Raw genomic sequence first — 27,874 nt, forward strand, 5'->3', positions numbered from 1 at the left:
TCATCCAGCTCTACATCTTGTTATCTCAGATTCTCCAGCATCTGCAGTTCCTACTATCTTGGGAAATATATTTCCCAGGTTTTCAGTAGCAGGTAGGGAAGTGCGACTAAAATAAGTGCTCGTCCAAAAAACAGCATGGACAAAATGGGCCAAATGGCCTTCTCCTGGGAACCACAATAAGTAGAAGCAGGCATAGGTCATTATCAGCATCTCGAACCAGCTCTGCCATTTAGTGAAATCATGGCTAATTTTCCATCTCAATGCCATTTTCTCCACAATCCTCATAACCCTTAATAACTAAAATCTTGAAATCTCTCAATCTTTATCTTGAATTATCCTGTAACTGAGGCTCCACAATCACTGCAGTAGAGAATTCCACACATTCACCACCCTCTGAGTGAAGAAAGACTTCCTCATCTCAGTCCTACATAGCCTACTTCTTATTCTCATATTGTGTCCCCTATGTTCAGACTCCCCTGAGTTAGAGGAGACATTCTTTCTGAATGTACTTTGTAGAACCCTGCCAAACCTTGTTTCCTCAAAGAGATCGTCTCTCATTCTCAGTAACTCAATTGAAAAATGCAAGATCTTTCTTCCAATGCATAGAATGGACACTGGAATAATGTTTCCTTTTGTGGAACTTGGAGACATATTTTAAGTATAGGGGTTTCGCTCTTTTGAGAGAGAGAGGAGGAGAAACTCTTTGTCTCAGACAGATGTTAGATTGTAAAACTCTCTTCCTCAGCAGATAGCGGAGGCTAGGTTCTTAAATTTATTTGATGCTGAGTTGGCTACATTTCTGGTAGGCAAGGGAGTCAAGGGTTATAAAATACAGACAGTAAAATGGAGCTGAGACCACAATCATATCTTATTGAATAATGGAGCGGGCTGAAACAGCCAGATTGAGTACTATTGCTCCTAGGTGTATGTTTATATGATTGTTCTAAATTCTAGAGAATGTAGATGTAGTCTCCTCAACCACTCCCCAGAAGACAACCCCATCATCCCAGGGATCAATTTGGTGAAAACTTGTTGCTCTTCCAATTGGACAATTATATCCTTTCCTAGTTAAGGAGACCAAAGCTGTAGAGTTTAATTAATATGTAATCAGCAATTAATTAAATAATATAAGAAATGCTAAGACAGGTAATGTGTGGCAACTGCAGAATGTGGGAGCTTTGCTCCTGTTTTTGTCCATACTGCACAGTTTAAGGAAACTTCACTTTTATTGTTTCAATCCACATGCATGCCTCAGTCATGTTAATAGCCACCTGTCAATGACCATGGACCACATCAGAAGATTCTATCCTATGCGGTTTGACCACTTCCTGGAGCAAAGATGTCCAGGTATCTTCTACCTTCTTGATGAGTAGCAGAGTCATCATCCTAAATTTTAAAATTTTTTTTTATTTCACCTATTTTTCTAATCGACCTAATCAGAGATGTTATTACACATTTCTGGTGCAGGTGATACTTGAACCTGGGCCTCTCAGTCCAGGAGTAGGGACACTACTGCTGCACCACAAGATGCCCTGGCCTTCACCTTCATGACTCTGAGCCAGATTTGCTCCAGCTGCAGACTTTTACCACAAGTATATTTACTATGTATCACAGAGGTGTCCATGTGCTCCCACATTTGTAACAATCATTTGTTAAATATATCTGTTTTCATTATAAATGGCATGAAATATCTGCCAAAGCATTGACATACAAAAGTCACATATGAAGGTAGCGTGCACAAAACATACTTTATATCTACTCACCTGATTTTCTGATCTCACTGTGCATGTACCTGCTGTACTCTATTGACAGGGCAGGATGGGGGAAGTTGGACGATCTGCAGGACAGCCTCGTTTAATGTATTCAATTCAAGAAGCCTCTTGTGTGTCTGATATTTCTGCGATAAAGATTTAGGAGTGTTGTAACATATTTAACAAGCACTTCCAATGCCAGGGATTGCACATGACATAGTCCACAGTGACATTAGAAGGAACAAATGTGTTGTACCTATATCATAGTAGAGCATTAGTGATACTATGCAGCTTGTACACAGTCTTGTATGCTCCTCAGCTTCAAATATTTGACCAATTTCACTCTACAAAAATGCAGTGTTCTCTCTTCAGCCACACCTTGTTACAGAGAATTCCAGCTCCAGGGCATTTCCGCAGGGGTTCCTCAGGATAGTGTCCTCGGTCCAACCATCTTCACATGCTTCAATAATGACCTTCCCTCCGTCATAGGGTCGGAAGTGGGAATGTTCACTGATGATTGCACAGTGTTTAGCACAGTTCGCGACTCCTCAGGTACTGAGGCAGTCCATGTTCAAATGTAACATGATCTGGACAATACTCAGGCTTGGGCTGACAAGTGGCAAGTAACATGTATGCCACACAAATGCCAGGCAATGACCATTTCCAATAAAAGACAGTCTAATCGCTGCCCCTTGACTTTCAATAGTATTATCATAATTGAATCCCCTACTATCAACATCCTTGGGGTTACCATTGACCATAAACTCGACTGAACTCACCACATAAACACAGTGGCTACAAGAGCAGGTTAGCGACGAGGAATACTGCAGCGAGTAACTCAGCTCCTGTCTCCCCAGAGCTTGTCCACCATCTAGAAGGATCAAGTCAGGAGAGTGATGGAATACTCCCCACTTAACTGGATGGTTGCAACTCCAACAACACTCAAGAAGCTTGAAACCATCCAGGACAAACCCTCCTGCTTGAATTGCACATTATCCACAGGCACCTACTCCCTTCAGCACCAATGCAGTATTGCAGCTGTGTATACTATCTACAAGGTGCACTGCAGAAATTAACAGACCGAAGATCCTGAGACAGCATTTTCCAAATCCACGACAACTTCTGTCTGGAAGGACAAGGACAAGAGGATACATGGGAACACCACCACCTGCAAGTTGCCCTCCAAGCCATTTACCATCCTGGTTTGGAAATATCCAATATCTTTTCCTTCACTGTCACTGGACAAAGTCAAAAATCACATGACCCCAGGTTATAGTCCAACAGGTTTATTTGAAGTCACAAGCTTTCGGAGTGCAGCCCCTTCATCAAGAGCAGTGAGAGAGAACACACAGACACAAAGATTATAAGCAGAGAGATGAAAGGCAGAGAGATCAAAGGATCATACAACTGGTGTGAGTGGAGTGAACAAATCTAAAATGGCTGACTGACTGCCTTCAGCAACTCTGTGTCTGTGTGCTGTCTTCTCATTTCACCTGATAAAGGGGCTGCGCTCTGAAAGTTTGCGATTTCAAATAAGCCTGTTGGACTATAACCTAGTGTGGTGTGATTTTTGACTTTGTCCACCCCAGTCCAACACCGGCACCTCCACATCTTCACTGTCGCTGGGTCAAAATCCTTGAATTCCTTCCCTAAGGGCATTGTGGGTAACACTCTAATAAGTGGACTGCAGCGGTTCAAGGAGGCAGCTCTTTCGAGTGCTACATGGGATGGGAAATAAATGCTAGCCAGCCAGCGATGCCCACATCCCATAAGTGAATAAAAAAAATTCCATGCTCCAACAACACTCTGCATAAATATCAAGCCTCTCAGCTAACTCAGTTGCTACTTTAAATTGATGATTGCTTATCACTTTCATACCAGCCTCATCTCACCTTATTACAGTCTTGATGCAAACATGGACAAAAGAGTTGACCTCAAGAGGTAAGGTGAAAGTCACTGCCCTTGACATCACGGCAGCAGTTGACCAAGTATGGTAATAAGGAGCATGAGCAAAACTGAAGGAAATGCAAATCAAGTGGAAAGCTCTTCACCAGTTGTGTCAAACCCAGCACAAAGGAAGCCAATCATCACAGACCAAGGATATCAGAATAGTGTCATAGGTCCAATCATCTTCAGTTGCTTCAGCATTTAACTTCCTCCATCACAAGGTCATAAATAGTGATGCTTGCTGAAGATTACATAATGTCCAGCACTGTTTGTGACGCCTTAGATAACGAAGCAGCCCTTTCAAACAGCAAGACCTGGACAACATCCAGGCTTAGGCTGATAAGTGCTAAGCAATATGCACAACACACAATTATGAGGCAATGGCAATCCTCAACAAAAGAGAATCTAACAATCTCCTTAACAGTCAATAGCATTATCATCACTGAACACCCCACCATTAACAATTTAAGATTTAACATTGACCCAAAACTTAACTGAACTAACCATATAGATACTGGTCAGAGGCCAAGACTCCTGCAGTCAGTAACTCACCTTCTGACTCCCCAAAGCCTGCCCACCATTTGGCAAGGCTTAAGTGAGGGACATGATATAGTACTGTGCACTTGCTTGGATGAGTGCAGCTCCAACAACTCTCAAGAATTTTGACACAATCCAGAACAAAGCATCTCACTCATACGGCACCTCATCCACCACCTTAAACATTCATTCCCTTCAGCATCGATCCACCAACAAATACAGCAGAAGTAGTGAGTATCATCTACAAGATGCACTGCAGCAATCTAAGAAGCCTTTCAGCATGTTCCAAACATTATTTCAATATAAAATAAGTCACTGTGCAAATATATATTTAACATCATATGATTGGTTTTTCCTTGGCCATTATCAAGATTTGAAGCATGTGTACAGTAAGAATTGGTATAACACACAAATAGATGCAATACAGTGACAGGTAGTTAAGAGTTTTGCTAAAAGCAGTAACTTGCCATGAATACTGTGACTCAATAAGTTCCAGCCAAAATGGAGATAATCCGGTATTTCTCTCATCAATATCATTTGGAAAACACACTGCAGCAAGTGACTGAGATTTATTTTCCACATTATTTCTGTATAACCGTCCTCCACTCGCTGCATTTTACTGGAGAAACCATCCTGTCTTTTATCAAACGATTCCTGTTGTTTGGATCACGAGTTGCCATAGCTCATGGGGACTCAGTTTAAATACACTGTACTTGTTGTGAAGTAGACGCTATTTGTTGTGAGTCACTAAATTAGAATAGCTCACCTCCAATGCAACAGCCAATAAACTGTCTTCAATATTATTCACTGATCTTTCCATGAGTTGGACGTCAGCTCTGCTGATCATACCTTTAACATGGGTTGTTCAATGTCTAGGAGAGCTTGGCCCGTCTACAGAGAGCATTTGCAAGAAAGTGGGAATTTATCTTTATGCAAGCAGAAGCACAAGCAAAGTGAGTATGAGAGAGTTTATTTTCTTTTTGATATTTTCCTATTTCAGTCAGTTCTCAGCAGAACCAAAATATTTATCTGGCTCCACCTCCATTAAACTGCTTGGCTGAAAGTGCAATTACATGCAATCTTAACATAACATTTCATGCTAATCTGAAATGGAACCCAGCCCCAACAGTGGCCCATCACCAATATTACTTCTTCTGTCAATAGAACATTACCCCCCATTGCTAAAAGTCTGAACTGCAAACTTGGTCATTTCAAAAATGGACTTTTCTCTATCTTCACTGGCCTCCCTGTCACCAGACCTCATGCCCACCAGCTCACCAGAACTCAGTGTCACATCCCTATACCTAGGCAAATCTTTGCACAATCATCAGACTTAGAAGCCCTATGCTATGTCATAGCACATTAATTTTAAGATCCTCATACTTATTTTTGAATTTAGGCATCCATCAGCTCATGCTGTGATTCAGGATTAGCCATCACTCTCAGAGATTCATCGTTAAAACATAGAAAGATAGAAAATAGGAGGAGCAAGCAAATTGGCCCTTTGGCCATTCCAAGTGGTCATGGCTGATCATCCAACTCATTACCCTGTTCCTCCCCATATGTTTTAAACCCTTTGTCTCTATGAACTATATCTATCTCCTTCTTGAAAACATTCAATGTTCCGGCTACAACAGCTTTCTGTCACAAAGAATTCCACTGGCTGGGTGAAAAACTTCCTCCTCATCTCAGTCGTAAATGACATACCCTGTATCCATGGACTGTGACCCCTGGTTCTAGACTCCCAGATCATCAGGAACATTCTTCCTGCATTTACCTTGTCCAATTCTGTTAGAATTTTATAGATTTCTGTGAGATCATCCCTCATTCTCCTAAATTCCAGTGAATGTAATCCTAACTGATCCAGTCTCCCTCCATACCAGAGATCTGCCATCCAAGAAATCCATTTGGTAAACTTTTGTTGCACTCCCTGCATAGCCAGAACATCCTTCCTCAGAAAAGGACACAATACTCCAGGTGTGGTCTCACCAAAATCCTGCATAATTGCAGTAAGACATCCCTGCTCCTGGACTCAAAGACAGAGTCAAAAAGCAGTGTAATTCCCTTACCTAAAACACTCTCCCTTTCTCCCTGTATCAAAATGCCTCCTAAACATTAATCTTCTGACCCCACCCACCTACAATCTTTCTTATTCTACTTAACTTTCAGATTCTGAGGTTTTTCTTTTACGTTGAGAAGTACAACTTAATAAAGATAAATTGTTGCTGATGTGTCAAAGAGAAATAAATCTGATTATCACATTATTCATTTGACAGAGTTGATAAGAAAAGGGACAAAATTGAAAGAAAAATTCTTGACAGTCAGGAAAGAGCATTCTGGGACGTGCACAGACCAGTGGTAAGTAATTTTTGTATGTAAAGAAATGAAGCATTGAAAATTCTTCATGATTTTCAGTTTTGGGCTGGTGTAGCTGAGAAACACAGATATGAATATTAGAAAAGAATCAATTTATAAGTAGAACTATCTCTAAAACTGTTGCTTTCCAGCTGAAATGTTTGTCCAGTTATAGCAGTTCTTTATCAATAGGATTCTTGCAGTGCAGACTGGAAATAGCTTTTACAGTACTTTTTAAATGTACACAAATATCTGTACTGGTAAGTGCAATGGATATTGGGTATTTCTGTACTGACAAAACGAGAAAATTCTTCACAGACCTCTACAAAGAATCGGATATTCCTTTGAGCTAAATCAAGTTTGATCATGTTAAATTGAAATAAAATTCTTATTTTATCTTAAAGAAGCTGCTGAAAATATAACAATGTGTTAATTCAATTAGTGGCCTAAATATGGATTGGATTATTTAAACTGTAATGCTATCTCCCAAATTGGACAAACCACAGCACAAATCATAAAGGTGACCATGAGGCAACATGTTCTGTTGACCATTGTTAGTGGTATTTTAACAAGAAAGGGGCACCAATTTAAGGTGGGGAGGCAATTGCCTAGTGGTATTATCGCTGGACTGTTAATCCAGAGACCCGGATAACATTCTGGGGACCTGGGTTCGAATCCTGCCATGGCAGATGGTGGAAATTGAATTCAATAAAATATCTGGAATTAAAAATCTAATGATGACCATGAATCCATTGTCGATTGTTGGGGAAAACCCATCTGGTTCACTAATGTCCTTTAGGGAAGGAAACTGCCATCCTTACCTGGCCTGGCCTACATGTGACTCCAGACCCACAGCAATGTGGTTGACACTGAACTGCCCTCTGGTCAATTAGGGATGGACAATAAATGCTGCCTAGCCAATGACATCCTCATCCTGTTAATGAGTAAAGAAAAAAAAGACTGAGATAAAGAGGAATTTCTTCTCTCAGAGCATTGTCGATCTTTGGAACTCTTTGCCACAGAGAGCTGTGGGACCAGATTCCTTCTGTATGCTTAAGGCTGACATAGATAAATTCTTGATCAGTTGAAGATTCAAGGCTTATGGGGAAAGGGCAAAAAAGTGGATGTGAGGAATGTCAAACATGATCTTATTGAATAGCAGAGCAGGTTTGAGGGGCCAAATGGCCTATTCCTGTTCCCATTTCTTATAGTCATATGGTCTCAAGTAGTGCAGAATGAGGAAGATTGATTAGTGACCACATCACTGAATATCTTCCCATACTGCTACATATCAATCCCTTGTGAGATCTTAAGGTGAGCATTGGAGCTCTTACACAAACAAACGTGAACACAAAACTTTCGTTTTAATATTGTAGCATTGCAAACTTAGGTTTATTAGGACACAAGACCACCAAATACAATGAGTGTTACTGGATTTTGGTCCATCAATGGAAGGACTAGTGGGAATCTGCAATGTATAATGCAGTTATCATGTAATCAGGCACTTAACCTGGAAATTCTCAGGCTCAGTAGGGTAGAACACCTACCCCCGAAACCTATAGGAGGCCAACAGCTGTCCAGTACTGGCAGTGCCACCTAGCATGCAGCTAATGCTGGTCTTAGAGTCTTGGAGAGATCAGACATGGATTGACAATAGAGAGAAGTGTGGGCAGAATCGTAATCATAAAGAGAGACTGGGGGCAGGAGGATCAACACTAAGAACTGTGGAGTGGCTACTTGCTGGCCTTGCATTATGCTGACCCATGATGCTTTTCTAAACTACAAACCTTTTGCCTCTATGCAGTCTATATCATTCTATTTCCTGCCTATTCATAAATATGTCAAGATGCCTCTTAAATATTACTATAGCACCTACCTCTACCACCTCCTCTGGCAACGCATTCCAGGCACTCGCCACCCTCTATGTTAAAAGCTTGCCTCTCACATCTCCTTTAAACTTACCCCTCTTTTACCTTAAACCCGTACCCCTTAGTAACTTACATTATTATCCTTGAAGAATGACACTTACTATCTATTCTATCAATGCCTGTCATAATTTTGTAAACTTCGATCAGGCTGCCACGCATCTTTCAATGTTCAAGTGAAAACAAATCAAGTTTGTCTAATCTGTCCTCGTAGCTAATACCGACCAAACCAGGCTGCATCTTGGTAAACCTTTTCTGTAACCATTTCCTCTCCAAAGCTTCCACATCCTTCTTGTAGTTGGTCACCAAAACTATACACAGTATTCCGAATGTGGCTTAACTAAAGTTCTATACAGTTACAACATGACTTGCTAGTTTTTACACTGTATGCCCTGATCAATGAAGGCAAACGTGCCATATGCCACCCAGGTCCGTCAACATGGTAAAACCTTCCACATTAGACAGGGGTTCACCTGCACATCCGTTAACTTTGTCTACTGTGTCCAATGCTACCGATGTGGCCTCCTCTACATCGGTGAGACCAAGCGGAGGATCGGAGACCGTCTTATAGAGCATCTGCGCTCTGTTCGCGACAAACAACAACACCTTCCAGTTGTGATCCATTTTAACTACCCCCCTCGCTGAGTGATATGTCCATCCTGGGCCTCCTCCAGTGTCAAAATGACGCCACCCGCAAACTGGAGAGCAGCACCTCATATTCCGCCTCGGGAGCCTACAGCCTGATGGCCTAAATGTGGATTTTACCAGTTTCAAAATCTCCCCACCCCCAGCCTCATCCCATGACCAACCCTTCCTCTCATCCCCGCCTCCTTGACTGACACAACCTGTCCACCTTCTCTCCCACCTATCTGCCCCTTCCACCTCACTGACCAATCCCCACCACTCCCTACCTGCACTCACCTATCACCATCCCACCTACCTTCCCCAGCCCCACCCCTCCTCTCTATTTATTTCTAAGCTCCCTTCCCCCTCCTATTTCTGAAGAAGGGTCCTGATTCGAAACGTCAACTTTCCTGCTCCTCTGATGCTGCCTGGCCTGCTGTGTTCCTCCAGCTCCACGCTGTGTTATCTCTGGTTTTCGTGATGGACTGGACTGTGTTCACAGCTGAATATTTTTTGGCGGTCTTGGGTACAGTAGTTGCCATTCTTAGCTCTGATGCAACCAGGTAGAATGATTTCCATGGTGCATCTATAAAAAATAGTAAGAGTTATTGTGGACATGCTGAATTTCCTTAGCCATCTGAGGAAGTAGAGCCATTGGTGTGCTTTTTTGATTGTAGTGCTGACGTGGATGAACCAGGATAGATTGTTGGAGATACTTATTCCTAGGAACTTGAAGTTCTGGACCACCTCTAACTCACTTTCTTTATCTTATAAACAACAGGGGTCCCAGCACGAATTCCTGCAGAGCATCACTGGTCATCGATCTCCAGTCAGAAAAACACCCTTCCACTGCTACTCTCTCTCTTCTATGACTAAGCCACTTCTGTATCTATCTTACCAGCTCACCATGGCTCCCATGTCACCTTTTGTGTTAGCCTGCATGAGAGACCTTGTCAAAGGTCTTGCTAAAGTCAATATAGACAACACCTACCACCATGTCCTCATCAATCATATTTATCACTTCCTCAAAATATTCAATCAAGTTTGTGAGACACGACTTTTCCTCTCTCAACCAATGATATAGTCCTGTTCTGGTAGTAGGCAGTTTATTTAAGGTCAAAAGGCGTCGGATAATTTTGATTACCGTCAATAATATTGTTTTTTTTTCAAAAAACTATATTATTATGGTTCTGGGAAGTGTGTATAATAAGTTGAAATTGTTGGCCTCAAAAAACAGTAAGAAAATCTTCAATTATAATGTTTCAGCAAGCAATTTAACTACCTTTTGGAGGAATGAGCAATGCAGAATTGGACATAGAGGTAATAACCTATGCTAAAAGCTTAGAAGGATGGCCAAAGTTATTCATTCCTTTTGCAGTGCAGTCTCAAGTCTCTGTTGTAATATTTGAAGGTGCTATCAGCTCCATCATAAATGCAGAAATAAAAAGAACCTTTGATAATGTTCAGCAATATATTTTAAAACAGTTTGCAATCTTTTGTATTCAATGTATGACATACTTCTTTGCAGCAGTGGATTTGCCACAGTTAAAATAAGCATTCCAATATATTTAAGTAGTTTCATCTTTTTTTTGTAAGGTATTTTCACGCATCTGGTTGTTGCATCCATTGGGAAGTAGAAACATAATGTTTGTGGTGCAAAATAAAAGCCAAACAATTCATTCACTAACAATATAATGTTTTCAGAAGGACCAGCAAGGAGTTACTTTTTGTGAAATGCAAATTGGTGCCTGTGATACGTTTGTTTAAGAAATCCATAAAATTTCATTAAAAGATATTCACTGTACTTCCTGCATTACTGAAGCTGGTCAGCAAATCAAAATAAAGATGCTACTGTGTAGATTTAACTGTCTAAGAATGAAATTATTAAATAGGGTGGAAGTTCAGTATCCTACTAATAACCAATTTACAACAAGTGCTTTTGGAGCCCCAGAAACATGATGCATGTGCGTGCACATACACACACATGCACTTGTGGGTGAATTACTTTGAGCACCTTACTGATGAAGGCATTGGCATGGTACATTGAATATTCACCAGAGTAGGCAGTTCACAAAGGTAATTAGCATGCAAAACTGATTTGCTGGGAGTGGTGCTATTTTGAAGCTCAGTTCTTTAGCCAACACGTTCTCTCAACAATGCACAACTGAGATCACATTTAGGAGCAGGAGGAGGCACGCAACCCTTCTGCAGCACTAGTTAAAGGGATCATCAGTTGGTTATCAGTTGATTTCTTTTGTTTATTTCGACAATTTTGCAAGTATTTTGGTGCTTTCGACAGTTGTTTCAAGTTGTGAGCCTGTGCGGAATGGTATCAGCTGCTGAAAGATTCTCTCCAGCTTTAAGATTTCTGCATGAACTAGTTCCTACTAGTATCATAGCCCTTGGAATGCAGCAAGACTTGCAGAATGAACAGTGGTCATGCAAAACAGACAAGTTGCTAGAAGAGAGAAGCTGAAGAGGTGGAGAAGTTTTATCCATCCATAAATAAATTTTTCACTTGGACTTCCATGAAAAACAATGCATAACATATTGTGCTTAGGTACAGACATCCTCACTGAAATCTGCTGACATCCACCAGAAACAATGTTAGAAGGAAGTTGCATGAAAGCCAACTGCTAGTCATATTCTACACTGTTAATAAACCTTCTTCCTGCTTTTCAAGTAAACTGAGTTGACATGATCAATCTGTGTTACTCACAAGATAACATAAGAGAACACATCAAACAAAGATTGCTTCAGTATCTGAGAAGCAATGTCCACAGAGCAAAGCAGGGACAACATTCAGATTTGAGCTGATAAGTAGGAAGCAACATTTTTTTGAATAAATACCAGGCAATCACCATCTCCAATAAGAGAAAATGCAACCATCTCCCCTTGACATTCAACGTCATCACTATCTCTGAATTCTCCTCACTATCAGACATCCCAAGAGTTACAACTGACCTAAACTGAACTGAACCAGCCATATCAATACAGTGATTTAAAAAGCAGGTCAGAGGCTGGGAGTCTGCAGTGAGCAACTTACCTCCTGATTCCCAGGACTGTCCACTCAGTTAGGAGTGTGACACAATATTTTTCACTTGCTTGGATGAGTGCAGCTTCAAAAACATTCAAGAGGTTTCCTGCTGTTGCGGACTAGACAGCTTGCTTTATCGGCATCACATCTACCATCTTAAACATTTATTCCTTGTAACATCGGTGCAAAGTTGCATCATTGTGTACTATTTACAAGACGCACTTTTGTAAGGCATTAATCGTCCTTTGACAATATCTTCCAAAATCATAATATGTACCATCTGGAAGAAATGGGAAAAGTAAGAGGTGTAATTTCACGCCAGCTGCAACTTGTAAATCAGAACAGATTGGATAAAAGGGAAGTGGAACGATAGAAAGAAGATTAGGTATGAAGATAGTGTCAGCTTCAATGCTATCAACCTAATCTCTGGCCACAATTCAAATCCCAATACTGATTAACGTTGTCTTGACCACATGTGTTTGGCTATGTAGCAGAGCCTGTTCTCTTTCAGTTAGCTCCTGCTGCCTCCAGTTGTTTCTTTTTATCCATTCATGGAGCATGAGCATCATTGCTGGGACCACAGTTGCCCATGAAAAGGTGGCAGTGGTCAGCCACTTTGTTCTTTAAGAGGAAAGTGTGGCAGTGAGTGATGTGCAATGCGTTTCGGTGACATGTCTATCAATTAACTATTTGACATTGTCTGCAAGCTGTGAGGCCTGAGGCAGTACTAATCATAATCATATAGGGTGAGGTGAAGCTTATGAATATTAGGTGTGCACCCTGATTGGTAATTTTTGGTAGCTGAGCAATACAGGTATAGTGAATTGAGCAGTGTGTGAGGCTTGTGCTATAAATGGTAGGGTAGTTAAATTGAACATGAATTCACTGACCTTTACCACTCATGTGGAGGCCATTGAACTTTGTGCTGCACTGTATCCAGGTCTACAAATCTGAACTTCTGGCATTGATTGCCACAGATATCTGTTCTCTGTTTCCAGTATGTCTGAAAGACTTCCGGCATTCAGGGCATATCTCTTACTTTCAGCCTCTGACTTGCAAGGTGGCCAGTGCACGATCAGAAAACTTCTGTTTCCCAGGTCAGAGTCATTTCATGCACAACTGCTAGTCGCTGCTGCAGGTTAAATGCACTATACCTTTAAGCAGTGCAGCATAGCTTTATGTGGTGCTTAAGTAAAAGTTTCGACTTTGAACTTCTGCTGATGCTTGCAGCTGGTGAACTTTATGGTTAATGCTGGCTACACACTGTAATTATTTTGAAAAATAAGCATCATGAAGTTGGTACACCAGCTGTCTGAATTGAACCGTACAAGTTAATAATGTATCGCGATCCCTGTACATATTTTTAGGGAGTTTTCCAATTTTATTCCGATGATCTTTTATGAATTCTCAAGTTGTGTGCTTGTTTTGTAAGTATTTTCAATTAAATCTTCATTAAGGCATATTCAAAGTCAAGTTGAATTTCTGCATAGTGTCACATTATGATATTTCATGACAGATTCAATTATAACTTACATGGTTAGAAGTAACATTGTTGAGTCAGATGAATTGCTCTCCTGCCTTATCCACAAAGCAAAGTATTTGTATTATATAATATCCCACAGTTGTATAAATTTTATTTACATACATAATTAAATTATATTGAAATTTAAATTGCATAACTTAGGGAATCAAAATTGATGTCCACAAATGGCACAACTTGTTGGTAACTGAGTAGTAAAATCGTTCACATCCACAGGAGTACTAGTGGACCTTAAACATTCAATTCTGTGCTTTCGTCACCTTCAATTTTCTTCATTTTTCTTTCTTTTATGAATATAACAACAGAAAGCTACACGAATTAATTAAAAGTCTGACAACTTGCCCTAAATGATGCAGTGCCTGTATTAATAACTGGCTGCTAACACGTAGTGCAAAGCAATGACTGGATTCTATTTCTAGAAATGCTAGACAAATTGCTTGACATTGCTTCCATTACATCTCAATAAAGTCATAAAAACAAATGAAATAGCAACCTATAAAAGCTTGTTACTGGAAAATGCAAAATTTATAAAGCTGTTAAAGTTAATTGTGCTTTATTATTGCTATAATTAGTATTCAATTGACTTAAGAAAATAATGTATTCAGAAGGTTATTTTTGTTTAGTTTTAAATGATAATTATGTCCTTTGAAGCTATTTTAGTGATTAATATTTTCTACCTGTTATGCAATCCTAAATCCATAGTACTTCCAATCCCATATGTTTGAATTTAGCTTGTTAAACTCCTTTGTGGGACTTTTATCAAAACCCTTCTGGAAATCCAATTACACCATATCCATTACTTTTACCTTATCGATTCTGCTAGTCACATTTACAAAAAATCCTATCAAGTTTGTCAAACATGGTTTCTCTTTCATAAATCCACATTAACACTTTCCAATTAGGTCATTATTTTCTAAGTATTCTATAAGCACATACTTTATAATAGATTCACATGTTTTCCCCATTACTGACAACAGGCTAACAGATCTGTAGTTCTCTGTTTTCTCTCTCCTTCCTTTCATAAGCAGTGGAACTACACTTAGAATTGTCTAATCTGCAGGCACCGTTGCAGAGCAGAATAAATAGAATTTTTAAAGATGATCACCAATGTATCCATTATCTTTGTTGCCATCTCTATCAGCACTCTGAGATGAAGGTCACTGGGTCCTAGGTATTTGTCACCATTCAGTCTTGTTAATTTCACCAATGCTGCTTCTCTGCAAATATTAATTTATTTCAATTATACACTTCTATCAACACTTGCATATTTGTTATTTCAGGGAGACCTCTTATGTTTTCCTCTGTGAAGTCGGATATAAAGTACTTAACTAGCTTCTCTGCCACTTCTCAGTTGTCTTTTACACATTTTCCTCTGTTCTCCTGTAATGGGTGCACATTTGCTTTGCCGATCTTTTCCTTTTTATATATCTATAGAGGCTTTTATAGTCATTTTTATGCACCTTGTTTTTTTTTTCATTTAAGTTCTATGCTGTCCTTCCTTATCAATGTCTTGTTCCCCATTTGCTGAGTTGTAAAATTCTTTTAATCCTTAGGATTACAGTGTTTTATGGCAGTTTTATAAAGCTCCTTCTTTGATCTGATACTATTGTGCCAAACTTCCTTTGTCTCACTTTCCCTGTTGGATATTTTTGCCTTAATGGAACATTACTTTTTGAAGACTGAGCATTGATCTTTTAAATACTAGCCATTGCCTATCCATGGTCAAACCTTTTAATGTGTTTTTCTAACAGTCAGCTTCCTCTTAGTATCTTCATAATTGCTCTCAAGTAGATTTAAGACCCCAGGTTCAGATTGAACTACATAATTTGCAAACTTAATGGAAAATTTCATCATACTTTGATCATTACTTCCTATAGGTTTTTTTTAAAAATAAGGTTAATAATTAGACTTTGCTCATTGATAATACCATATCTAAAATAGACTATTTTGTAATTAATTCCTCAACATATTGCTGCATAAAACTACCTTGAATATACTCTTAGCCATTGGTGTTCATGATATTTACCCAGTCTATACATAGGTTTTAAGTCTAAGTATATTGCTGCATACACCTCTAATTTTCTGATTCATACTGTGCCCTACGGTACCAGTACTGTTTGCTAGCCTATAAACCAATCCTGTGAAGATTTGTGGCCCCTTACTATTCCTTAGCTTCACCCAAACAGATTCTGTGTCCTGTTTTCTGATCAGAGATCCTCTTTCACTCATACACTGATTCTGTCCTTTATTATCAGCACTACTCCACCCACTATTCCTTTTTACCTATCCCTCCTAAATGTTGAATATCTTTTAATGTTTAGTTCTCAATCTTGGTTACCCCGAATCCGCATCTTCACACTGGCAATTAAATTGTATCCTTTTGTTTCTACTTGTGCTATCCATTCTTACTGAATGCTGTGAGCATTCAAGTAGAGTGTGTTTCATTCTGCATTTTTAACAGTCTTCTGTAATTTGATCTTGCTTGATTCTAGGAGGTGTTTTCACAGCTTTCCACTTTCAATTACAGCAGCTCCTACTTCCTATAACCAGCTTTGTTTTTATTCTATCTGAATTCCTTCTTAAGTTTACATTCGTGTAACAAGCTCATTTAAACCTTCCCTGACAATACTGGCAAATCTTACCGTATGTTACCCCCGTCCTGCTAAAGTGACACCTATTTTCCTTGAACATGTCCCACTTGCCCCATTCATTCCTGCACAATCTAATCAGCCATGTGTTTATTTGCTTCCCATTTCTGTCCTCACCATGACATGTTACTGGGACCAACCCTGATATTAATGCATTAGAGATTTGGTCTTTCAGTTTCTTTCCTAAATCCCTAAATCCTACCAGCTGGACCTCATTCCTCTTTCTAACTGGGTTGCTGGTGTCAGTGTGGACAATGACCTCTATCTATGTAACCTTTCCTAAAGGAATGCTCTTTAGCCAGTGCTGTGACATCCTTGACCCCGGTACCAGGGATGCAACAAACCATCCTGGAGTCAAATCCATAGCTACAGAAATGCCTGTGTGTTTGCCTAACTGTTGAATGTTATGACAAATCTTGCTTTTCCTTGAGTCAGTGGTTATAGATTTCAAATCCTCCTTTAGGAACCTTCGACTTGGAGTGATGAGATCTTCCAGTGCGTTTTCAACTCATACACTTTATGAGTGGGGCTTCAGAGAAAGATAGAATGGTCAAAGTTTATTGCTCCTGAGACATTTCATCTCAGACTCTCTGGCACAGATGTTTGCCACATCAGAGAACATCTCCATCATGAAGGAAATGGCAGAAGTGGCTCAAAATCACAAATCCTGCCACCAAACGCAGTATTTCCTGTTTCCGCGGGATCAAGAATGGAGCCATCCCGGGTTTCACGGTGGCACAATTCCTGAAAGCAGCTGGACTATGAAACGGTTAGCTGTCTCTGTTCAAACCCCATTGTGTTTTGGTAATCTCACTGCATGAAACCTGGACCAGCTCAAATCAGGTCTGTTCTCAGTGCAGTCCTTTGGAATAGCCAGGATACTTTTGGAAGCTGAGGTATCCCTGTGGGTTTAGTGAATCATAGAGTCCCTACAGTGTGGAAACAGGCCCTTCGGCCCAACAAGTCTACACTGACCCTCAGACATCCTACCCAGACCCATCCCCCTAAAACCCACCTAATCTAAACATCGCTGAGCACTATGGGCAATTTAGCATGGCCACTCCTAGCCTGCACATCTTTGGATGTGGGAGGAAACCAGAGCACCTGGAGGAAACCCACACAGACACGGGGAGAATGTGCAAACTCCAGACAGACAGTCGCCCGAGGGTGGAATCGAACCTGGGTTCCTGGTGCTGTGAGCCAGCAGTGCTAACCACTGAGCCATCGTGCCACCTAGTGCTAGGACACTTTGGGGCCACACATCAAATATTCTTTCTGGGGGAGGTAATCAAGCACTGTTTGCAGAGGTATGTGTTATTGGGTGTCAAGCACACTTTGGGTGAGGGTAGTCAAGTTTGGGAGAGGGTTAACTACAGAGAAGATTGCACTTAAAGATGCATAAATTCCTTGGAATTGACTGAAAAGCCCTGTTGAACCTGTCAAGAGCTCTAAAGAAGTGACAGCACTATGAAGAAGTGACCAAAATTGAGTTGCGCTGGTGACCATTTTTAAAGATGGGGGTTAGCGTAGCAGGGACTTCTCCTGTGTCCATGCACCAGAGAGCAAAAATTGTGGCCTCTATGTCAAAATCCAAAATATTTTTCAAGCTGGATCATGTGACCTCTCCCTGAACGTTTCATAGCCTTGGTGTTTCCATTCAAGCAAATTTTTCCTTGCAAGTAACACTACATTCTGCATTCTTTTCTATTACCCTGATATACTCATGTAAGGTGTGGTTTTTCTACTGAGCACACAAAACAATACTTTTCACTGTATCTTGGTGCATGTGACAACAATAAATCAAATCAAGTCAAATCAAATGTAATATTGTTGAAGCTGCAGCCAATGCCTTTTGTTTTGCAAAGTGTTCTTTCCAAGATGCTCAAGATAAATGTAATCAGTCAATGAAGTTATAAATGATTACTTCGGATAACTTGTTTTTGTAATGCTTGGAATGTTCTCCCAGAAGGGACGAACTATTGTGTCCACATGTGTTGTGACAACTGGCCCCTCAAACACCAAACACACTATTGTTTTATATCTACAAAACATGGTCCCTATTCAGTGTAGCTGCATCTATGCCTGCCTCTTTGTGGGATATGTGGAACAGTCCGTCTTCTGCAGCTACACTGGCACTATTCCCCACCTCTTCCTCCGTTATATTGCTGACTGTATCGGTGCCGCCTCGTTCTCCCACAAGGAGCTCGAACAGTTCATCCACTTTACTAACACCTTCCACCCCCTTAAATTCACCTGGACCATCTCTGATACCTCTCTCTCCTTCCTGAACCTCTCTGTCTCCATCTCTGGTAACCACCTGGAAACTGATATCTATTTCAGGCCCACCGACTCCCACAGCTACCTAGATTACACCTCCTGTCACCCACCTTCCTGCAAGAATGCTATCCCCTATTCCCAATTCCTTTGCCTCCGCCGCATCTGCTCCCAAGATGAGGCATTCCTCTCACAGACATCCCAGATGTCCTCATTTTTCAAGGACCACAATTTCACCTCAACAGTGGTCGAAAACGTCTTTGACAGCATCTCTTACATTTCCCGCACCTCAGTCCTCACACCCCCTCCCCGTTATAACAGCAAAGACAGAATCCCCCTCGCACTCACGTACCACCCCACCAACCTCTGGATCCAACGCATCATGCTCCGGCACTTCTGCCATCTGCAATCTGACCCCACTACCAAGGATATATTTCCTTCCCCACCCTTATCTGCCTTCTGGAGGGACTGCTCTCTCCGTGACTCCCTCGTCCGCTCTGTACTCCCCACTAGCCCCACCACCCCTGGCATTTTTCCCTGCAACCGCAGGAAGTGCTACACCTGCCCCTACACCTCCGCCCTCACCTCCATCCCAGGCCCCAAGAAAACCTTCCACATCAAACAGATGTTCACCTGCACATCTGCTAATGTGGTATATTGTATCTGCTGTTCCCGATGTGGCCTCCTCTACATCGGGGAAACCAAGCGGAGACTCGGAGACTGCTTTGTGGAGCACCTACGCTCGGTTCGTGACAAATGACAACACCTCCCAGTCGCGAACCACTTCAACTCCTCCTCCCACTCCTTGGATGACATGTCCATCCTGGGCCTCCTCCAGTGCCACAACGATGCCACCCGAAGGCTGGAAGAACAGCACCTCATATTCCGCCTGGGAACCCTGCAGCCCAATGATCTCAATGTGGACTTTACAAGCTTCAAAATCTCCCCACCCTCGACCTCATCCCAAGACCAGCTCCTCTCGTCCCCGCCTCCTTGACCTGTCTGTCTTTTCTCCCACCTCTCCACTCCTCCCACCTCACTGACCAACCCCCATCCCAACTCCCTACCTACACTCACCTTTACTGGCTTCATCCCGGCCTCCTTGACCTGTCCGTCTTCTCTCCACCTATCGGCTCCACTATCCACCTTCTATCATCGCCTCCCCCTCTCTCTATTTATTTCAGAGCCCCCTTCCCCTCCCCCATTTCTGAAGAAGGGTCCAGACCCGAAATGTCAACTTTCCTGCTCCCCTGATGCTGCCTTGCCTGCTGTGTTCATCCAGCTCCACACCTTGTTATATCAGCAGGTTGTGGGTTGTTGTGGGGGGGGTGGGGGGGAGAGTGGGTGAGAATGGCAGACATGTGAAGGGATATTGAGATTGAGGAAGGAATCTGGTGCTGAGCTTCAATGATCCATTTTCCTGCTGTTACCTCCACTTTCTTGCTTAACCTCAAGCCGAAGAGTGGAGGAAGACTCAGCCCTCAATATTATATACTTGTTCATTGTTACCAAATACAATCCAATGATCCTTCCATGTGACATCCAGTATCAAATGAGGTGAGGTAACCATCATTTGCTGTTAAAGAGTGCCTCTGAACATGGGAGTGGTTTTTGCCTCCTTGAGCTGAATTGGGTGATGGTTCTGAAACAGTTGACACAATATCCAATGTTACTTTTATTCCAACTTAATTGTCTTTGAACTTTAACTTACTTGGCTCTCCTCATTTACAAAATCTAAATCCCTCGAAGTGATCATATTATTGCTGGCATTTGTATCAAGTGGAGTGACTGTCAGTGAGAACGTGAAGCATTCCCAAAGATTGTTAATGGAAACATCTTGAGGAGACTTATTACTACACAAGAGGTAAATGTACTTCAATAGTATTACCAACACATTCCCTCTAATAAAATTGACTCTTTCATATGAAGAGTATTATGAAACATGCCAAGTTTGAGAATGATAGAATGCTTGGGTATGTAGATGATTTCAAAGAGAATGAATGATGACTGGTAGTCTATGACTTGATCACAGCTTCCTGCTTGACCCTCTACAATTGGTTTGATCATTTTCTGACAACAGCTGCTCACTCATTTCCTCAGTGGTTAGGGACTGGAAAGGCTAGTACCCACTCTCAGCCTCACATTTCCATTATTACCTGCTGTCTTTAAACGAAGAGATGTTGTAAGCATGTTTCTACAAGCGGAAGTCACATTAGTTGATCAAATAGTTATGAAAAATGAACAAATAGGAGGTGTGTAATAATTTCCTTTGATGTGGGATCAAAGCCTGTTAGTTTCACATGCAGGTAAGTTATCTACCTATATCTGTTGCAGGCAATCCTTAGACCTGGTTTCTCTGATTGCAGTCTGGAATGACACTTCAAGCAAAGCCGATCTTGTAAGAGGGCACATCAAACCTCTGATAGGCCCTTTCTTTGCATATATGAAGAGACTAACAACTCCTTCAGGTGTGGATAAAGAATGTATTTTCTTTATCTTTACTCAATATGTCAAGTGTCATTGGGAAGATTTCAAAAATTTTCCAGGAGGTTGCAAGGTTTTCCCACTAAACTTAAAGTGAGAAACTCACAAAAGTCCTACAGACCTTAAGGTCAGCAATGTATTTTCAAAATATAAATTATTGAAATCTGGGCCAAATGCTGGCAAATGGGACTAGGACACATTGGGATGTCCAGTCAGCGCAGATGAGTTGGACCAAAGGGTCTGCTTCCGTGCTGTATGACTCTATGACTCATTTTCAAATTTCAATGTCAAGATGAAAAATATCAGGGAATGTAAATGGTGACTGGATGAGATATGAGCATTATTTTCATTCAGGAGGCAGTAAAATAACGTACGGTGAATTTCACAGGACACTGATCCATTCAAACGTTAAAAGGAACACAGCTCAGAGTAGGACAATGATTCTGAATCCCTGCTTCTCTAGTTTGCACTCCTTTCAAGTACAGATCCTCACCCACGGTGCAATTGAGGAATTTATAATTATTTAAAGCCCATCACACGACAAGCAGATTTGAATAGAATTATCTTGCACAAAACTGAACCAGCTCAATGTCTGGTGCTGCAAATCTAATGCTCCCTTAATCATTACCAGCTGAGCAGAGACCAAAACCCAACAAATAACGACTTCAGTCATCGTAACCCCAAGACTCTTCTGTTGGCACCTAAAAGACCATTGCCATCTGGGGGAGCTGACTTTGTTGGGCAGATATTCCTTTTAATTGTTCTTAGAGATAAAGAATCTTCTGAGCATAGATCATGAAGGACATCAACCACAGAGGACTGTTCTGGAGCCTCCCTACTTAAATAAATGATGTAAAATTGAATGGATTCCTTATGGATATGCAACACTCACCTGCCTGATTATTCTGCATAGATGTCTGCATCTGATGATACTACACACTCAAGTACAGTCAAAGAAATATCTGCTCTGTTATTTTCTACAATATTCTGAGATCATCTTAGACTGCTGGGAGTATGTTTAACTTTTATTTCTGCATTAACCCTTTTCATCTATTAGAGATTCCTTAGTTACGATTTTTGAAGTCCATTATGTAATTTAGTGAAACAATTGAATGGATACTACACATTCAGAGTTCCAAAGGGTACTCTGTATCTTGCAATTTAGCATATGGATCTGCACTGTGACCTAAATAGCATCTTATGTGTCTTGGCACCTTTCAGGTGATTTTAGATGCCTTTTGTTTTTACTCTACAATTCAACAAATCTCTTAAGAATCTTTGAATTCTTAGGTGATTTGTATAAAGTTTAAGGAGATTTTACAATTTGATTATCTTTAATAGATTTCAGACAAACACTTTCCAAAATCAAAAGCAAAAATTTGTGGATGTTAGATATCTTAAATAATATCAGCAAATTCTTGAAGTGCAGTGAATCTGGCAGCATTTGTGGAGTGAGAGACAGGTTAATGTTTCAGGTCAATAACCTTTCATCAGAACTGGGAGGTTACAGTTGTATTTGGACAATTGAGTATGTGAAAGGGAGAGGGTGAGGGAGAAAGGAGGGTCTTTAATTTTCATATGTCTCGATTTCTTTTTTCTCCTTTGCTAGTTTGTTCTTTTTTCTCCCTTTATTCTTTCTGTTTTCCTTACTTTCAGTGGGACATCACCATTACACATTCTGTAGGCATCTTTTCTTTCTTTCCTGCCAGATTACACTCCCTTTGGCTTTGCACGTGTAAGCTTTAGCCATTTAATCTCACCAGCTCTCCATCCTGTCGCAAACCTTTCCATTTGATGGCTTTCTCCTATCTTCCACCTTTCATTTTCTCAAAACCTAATGCATCTTTAACTTGTCCAGTTCTGATGGAATCTCATATCTCAGAAATATTAACCCATTTTCCAACAGGGTTTCATGTACTATGCTATGTTGGAGTGCATTTATATAAGAGAACTAAGAATGTATTGACTTAAAATTATTACAATGTATTTTTTTTTTAGCCAGGCTGTGTAAATACTACAGAAGTGGATATCAAGAAATCATCCCGAATGAGGAATCCTCACAAAACAAGAAAGGTAAACCGTATTCTCAATAAGTCAATCAGTACTGACAGTATACTGTGGAATCCAATGTTTTACATGTCAGTCTTTGCAAACACACTGAAAACTGGCACTGGGTCAAACTGCACATGCATTTATGTCAATACCAGCATTACAAAGCAATATCCATCCTGCAATGTTCCAATTATTGGAAATTAGCTGATGCTCTAAACCTAAGTGGTGCAAATAACTATGACATTATTTTGCACCATTCTATCACCACTGACCGTAAAAATCAATTCTTATTGTATTTGAACTGTTTGCATAATGTGTACTTACATTATTTTGACTCCATTGTTAATTGTGCTTAATAGATTAAGCTACAACTAATTGACCATTTTGCCGATAATCATAACTTTACTGTTTTCACTGAAACAGCAAATATCAATAGATATTACTTCCCCACATTATCAGAACGGGCAGCATGATGTAAACGAACAGAGATCAAAAAAATTAAGTCACCAACATGTCTAGCTAGTTTTAATTTTCGTACAGTAATTTGCTATGTGGTCAATGTGACCATTTTATCATTTCTTGCATTTGGAGCAGGCAGCTGACTATGGACAGTCTGAACATGTATAATGTTTGGGCAGATGCCCTGCCTGGTGTAATGTTTTCCATTATAAGGAAACCCTGACAGGAAGCTGGTTAAAATGTTAATTTGAACAGACAGAATAAAATAAATTCAAGTACTTGTAACTATAACCATATTTACTTTGTTTTTCAGCGGAGGTGATTAGCATTCAGACTTGCTTTGAAAATTTTCAGTCAGTTTCTAATACATCAGAGAGACCATAAGACATAGACATACAGTATGTAGCCAAGGCCAAAGTTCTGACAACATGGGTTTGAATCCCACCTCATTAGATGGTGAAATTTGAATTCAATAACATCTGGAATGAAAAGCCAGCCTCATTGTGACCATATAATCACTGTCAATTGTCGTTAAAAACCCATCTGGTTCACTAATGCTGTTTAGGGAATTAAATTGGGTTTATTCAGTCTGGTTAATATGTGAATCCAGACCTACAGCAATGCGGATGGCTCTTAAATGCTCTCTGTGCAATAAACACTAGCCTAGCCAGTGCTGAACACTTCCCATGAACAAATATATATTTTAAAAATTGCCTTTCCTATTTCCTGAAGAAATTGGATGCTATCTTTTTGTAATTCATGCATGAGGACCATCAAATCCGACTGTGCTGCAGCCTTCTGCAGACTTTTTCAATTGAAATAATATTCAGCTCCTGTATTCATCTAGCCAAATAACATAACTTCACTTCCCACGAATGAATTTAAAAAAAAATACGTTATATTCCTTCTGCTGACTTTTATGCCCACTCACTTAACCTTCTATACCCATCTCTAGACGCTTTGTGTCATCCTCACCACTTGCTTTCCCAAATATTTTCTGTCATCCACAAATTTGGCAATAGTAGATTCATTTCTCTCATCCAAGTCATTGCATATACTGTAAATAATTATGATCCCAGCACTGATCTCTGTGGCACCATATTAGTTACAGGTTGCCATCTTGAATGTGACCCTTATCCAAAGTCTACATCTTGTATTAATTAGCGAATTTTCCACCCATGCCAATATACTACCACCAACACCGGGGGCTTTGTCTTATGAAGTAACTTTTTGTGCAGTACGTTATTGAATACCTTTTGGAAATCCAAAGATAATACTTCTGCTGGTTCGCCTTTGTTTGTCCTACTTGTTACTTCCTCAAAGAATTCTAATAAATTTGTCAGGCATGATTTCCCCTTCATGACACCATGCTGACTCTGCTTGATTATATGATGTATATTGAAGTGCTCTGCTATTGCATCCTTTGTAGTACACTAACATTTTCTCAATGACAGGTGTTAAGCTAACTGGCCTGTAGGTGCCTGCCTTTTATCTCCCTGTTTTTTGAATAAGGTTGTTACATTTGCAGTTTTACAGTCGTGCAGGACTTTTCCTGAATCTAAAGATTTATGGAAGATTACTACCAATGAATCCACTATGCTTGTGGCCACTTCCTTTGTAGGCTGTAACCCATCAGGTCCACAGGATTTAACAGCCTTTAACCCTATTATTTTCCTCTTTTTGTTCTATAGTGATATCTATTATATTTATCTCCGTTCCTTCTTTTGCCCCTTGATTATTTATTATTTTTGGAATGCTTTTAATGTGTCTTCCCTGAAGACTGATGTAAAACATTTGTTCAACTCCTCCATAATTTCTTAGTTCCTCGTTATTATTTGTCAGATATAGTTCTTAGGGTTGAGGGATCAAAGGGTATCGGAGAAAATGGAAACAGGATACTGTGTTGGATGATCCACAATGATTATATTGAATGGCAGAACAAGGCCAAAGGGTTGGATGGTCTACGCCTGCCCCTGTTTTCTATGTTTCAATGTCCCCAGCCTTGTTCTCCAGAGGACAAATTCTCATTCTTTTCCTTCTCCTTTCATTTTTATATATTTAAAGAAGCTGTTATTAACTTTTTTTTAATATTCCTTGCTAGGTTACTCCCAACAGGGTAGAATGGTGGCTCAGTGGTTAGTACTGCTGCCTCATGGCGCCAGGGACCCAGGTTCAATTCCACCCTTGAACAACTATCTGTGGGGAGTTTGCACATGCTCCCCATGTCTGCATGGGCTTCCTCCAGGTGTTCCAGTTTCCTCCCACAGTCCAAAGATATGCAGGTTAGGTGGATTGGTCATGCTAAATTGCCCATAATATCCAGGGATGTGCAAGGTAGGTGGATTAGCCATAAGAAATACAGGGATAGGGTAGGGGGTGTGTCTGGGTGGGATGTTCTTCAGAAGATCAGTGTGAACTCGATGGGCCAAATGGCCTACTTCCACACTGTAGTGATTCAATGATTCAATGTTTGTTTTCTCTCAATTAGATTTGTATTGTCATTTTTGTTGATTTTTAAATCTTTCCTAATTGGTTAACTACTAATCTTTGCCGCTATGTATATTTTTATTTCAATTTGAAGCTATCCTTAAATTCTTTGGTTAACCACAGTGGGTTTATTATAGTATATTTATTTTGGGTTTGGTGCATGTAAAAATACGATAACTTTCAATTTATGTGTGGAGGAATATAATGTTTTTGAAGCTAATGTTGCCTGTAATCTTCTGTGCTTGCAAGCTCCAATGGACTTGGGCAAAAGAGTTTGTGAAAAGAAGTAGCAGTAGACAACTATTAGCACTGAAGCATTGCAAATCCAGCACAGTTCTCTTTCAGCATGCCATGCAACTGGTGTTCCCTACTTAACTTGTGCTATACTGTAAGGCAGAATGAAAATAATAGATACTTGTTCTTTGGTTCACCTTCCACAATCAGCTTACACAAATCCAGCTATAGCTGGTCAGTCATTCAAAAGCAGCTTGGACATAAAGCTCTCACTTGCTTGTAGTTTCATGCTAGCAAATTGTGTGGCTCTCCCTTTAATATTCATCCCTTTTTAGACCCCTATTTCTTCAGCCTTGACAAATGCTACTATCATGTTCAGATGTCCTTTGAGCCTTTTCAAAAGCAATTACTATTTTAAGCACCCGATTCTGCTTTTCTCTTCGATTGCCTCAATGTCATTAAATGTTACTAACGTGCAATTTTCCACTGCCACCATTAATGTTCTCCATGAGTAGTCCAACTCAACACCTGGATCTGTTATAATAAACTGATCTTGGAAAAAAAACGATGTCCTTTCCTTTGAGTTCATCTGACAGTGAATCATTCAAGTGAATTGTTCACCAATTATATCCATAGCAACAAGAATCCATTCATGCGTGCTTTGCCTGAAGTTGGGTTCTTGGTTCATTGTTTGCTGATGCTTCATCCTGAGCCATTTTCTTGGCACCGTTTATTAATGGTGGTGTGCCATTGTCTTCCATTCTCAGAGGAAATGAGAAGCACATGCCAAGTCTATCTCCACTAGAACAGGAATAGGAATCAAACCTGTGCTGTTTGTGTAATTCTGAACCACTGTAGGCATTATTCTGGCCATTTAGCCGATTGAGCTAACTGGCCCTCATGACAGATGTGAGCTAATGTAAATATTGATTAGTTATCATTGAACCAAGAAACTAATCAGCCGTTAATACCTGCTTGTTATCTTTTGAAAAAAATTATAAATGACTTCCAAAAACACTTGTAGATTTCACAGTGTATATTTCAAGAATGGTAAACTAATCTGAAGATTATAATCCTTTTCAGGACCTATTTGATCAATCTAATTACTCAGATTTCTCTCTCAGTTTATCATATTATCCTGACCCTTTGATTAAATTATTGTCTTGTAATTGCTCCTAGATACCTGTTACTATTCAACACTGTATACTGTTAAACAACAGCAAATGATTTCCCAATAAACATGGAACTAAGCATTAATAAAGCCCTATCAAATGGACATTGTACATTAGGAAAATTACACTGCAATTTCAGGTGAAATTTCCCTTGGGCGGATGGTGGCAGTCAACTTATCATTTAGCAGAACTAAATGAGATATATAATATTTCTATTTGTGATGCAATGTCAAAATTTAAATACCCAGTGGTTTATCAGGCTAGCTTCTGTACTGAGATAGTAGGAACTGCAGATGCTGGAGAATCCGAGACAACAAGGTGCAGGGCTGGATGAACACAGCAGGCCAA

The 27,874-nt window shown here is 40.2% G+C and overlaps 1 protein-coding gene across 1 annotated transcript in view; it reads left to right on the top strand.

The window, feature by feature from the left end:
- LOC109935278 (regulator of G-protein signaling 7-like) overlaps positions 1-27,874 on the top strand; it is a 374,831-nt gene that overhangs the window by 304,800 nt on the left and 42,157 nt on the right. The window contains exons 6-10 of the mRNA XM_048601347.1: positions 3,633-3,739; positions 5,112-5,188; positions 6,512-6,593; positions 23,121-23,195; positions 23,947-23,951. Coding sequence (XP_048457304.1) covers positions 3,633-3,739; positions 5,112-5,188; positions 6,512-6,593; positions 23,121-23,195; positions 23,947-23,951 — 346 coding nt within the window. The remainder of the gene's footprint in view (positions 1-3,632; positions 3,740-5,111; positions 5,189-6,511; positions 6,594-23,120; positions 23,196-23,946; positions 23,952-27,874) is intronic.

Source organism: Rhincodon typus, chromosome 9, assembly GCF_021869965.1.
Source record: "Rhincodon typus isolate 14 chromosome 9, sRhiTyp1.1, whole genome shotgun sequence".
Lineage (NCBI taxonomy): Eukaryota > Metazoa > Chordata > Chondrichthyes > Orectolobiformes > Rhincodontidae > Rhincodon > Rhincodon typus.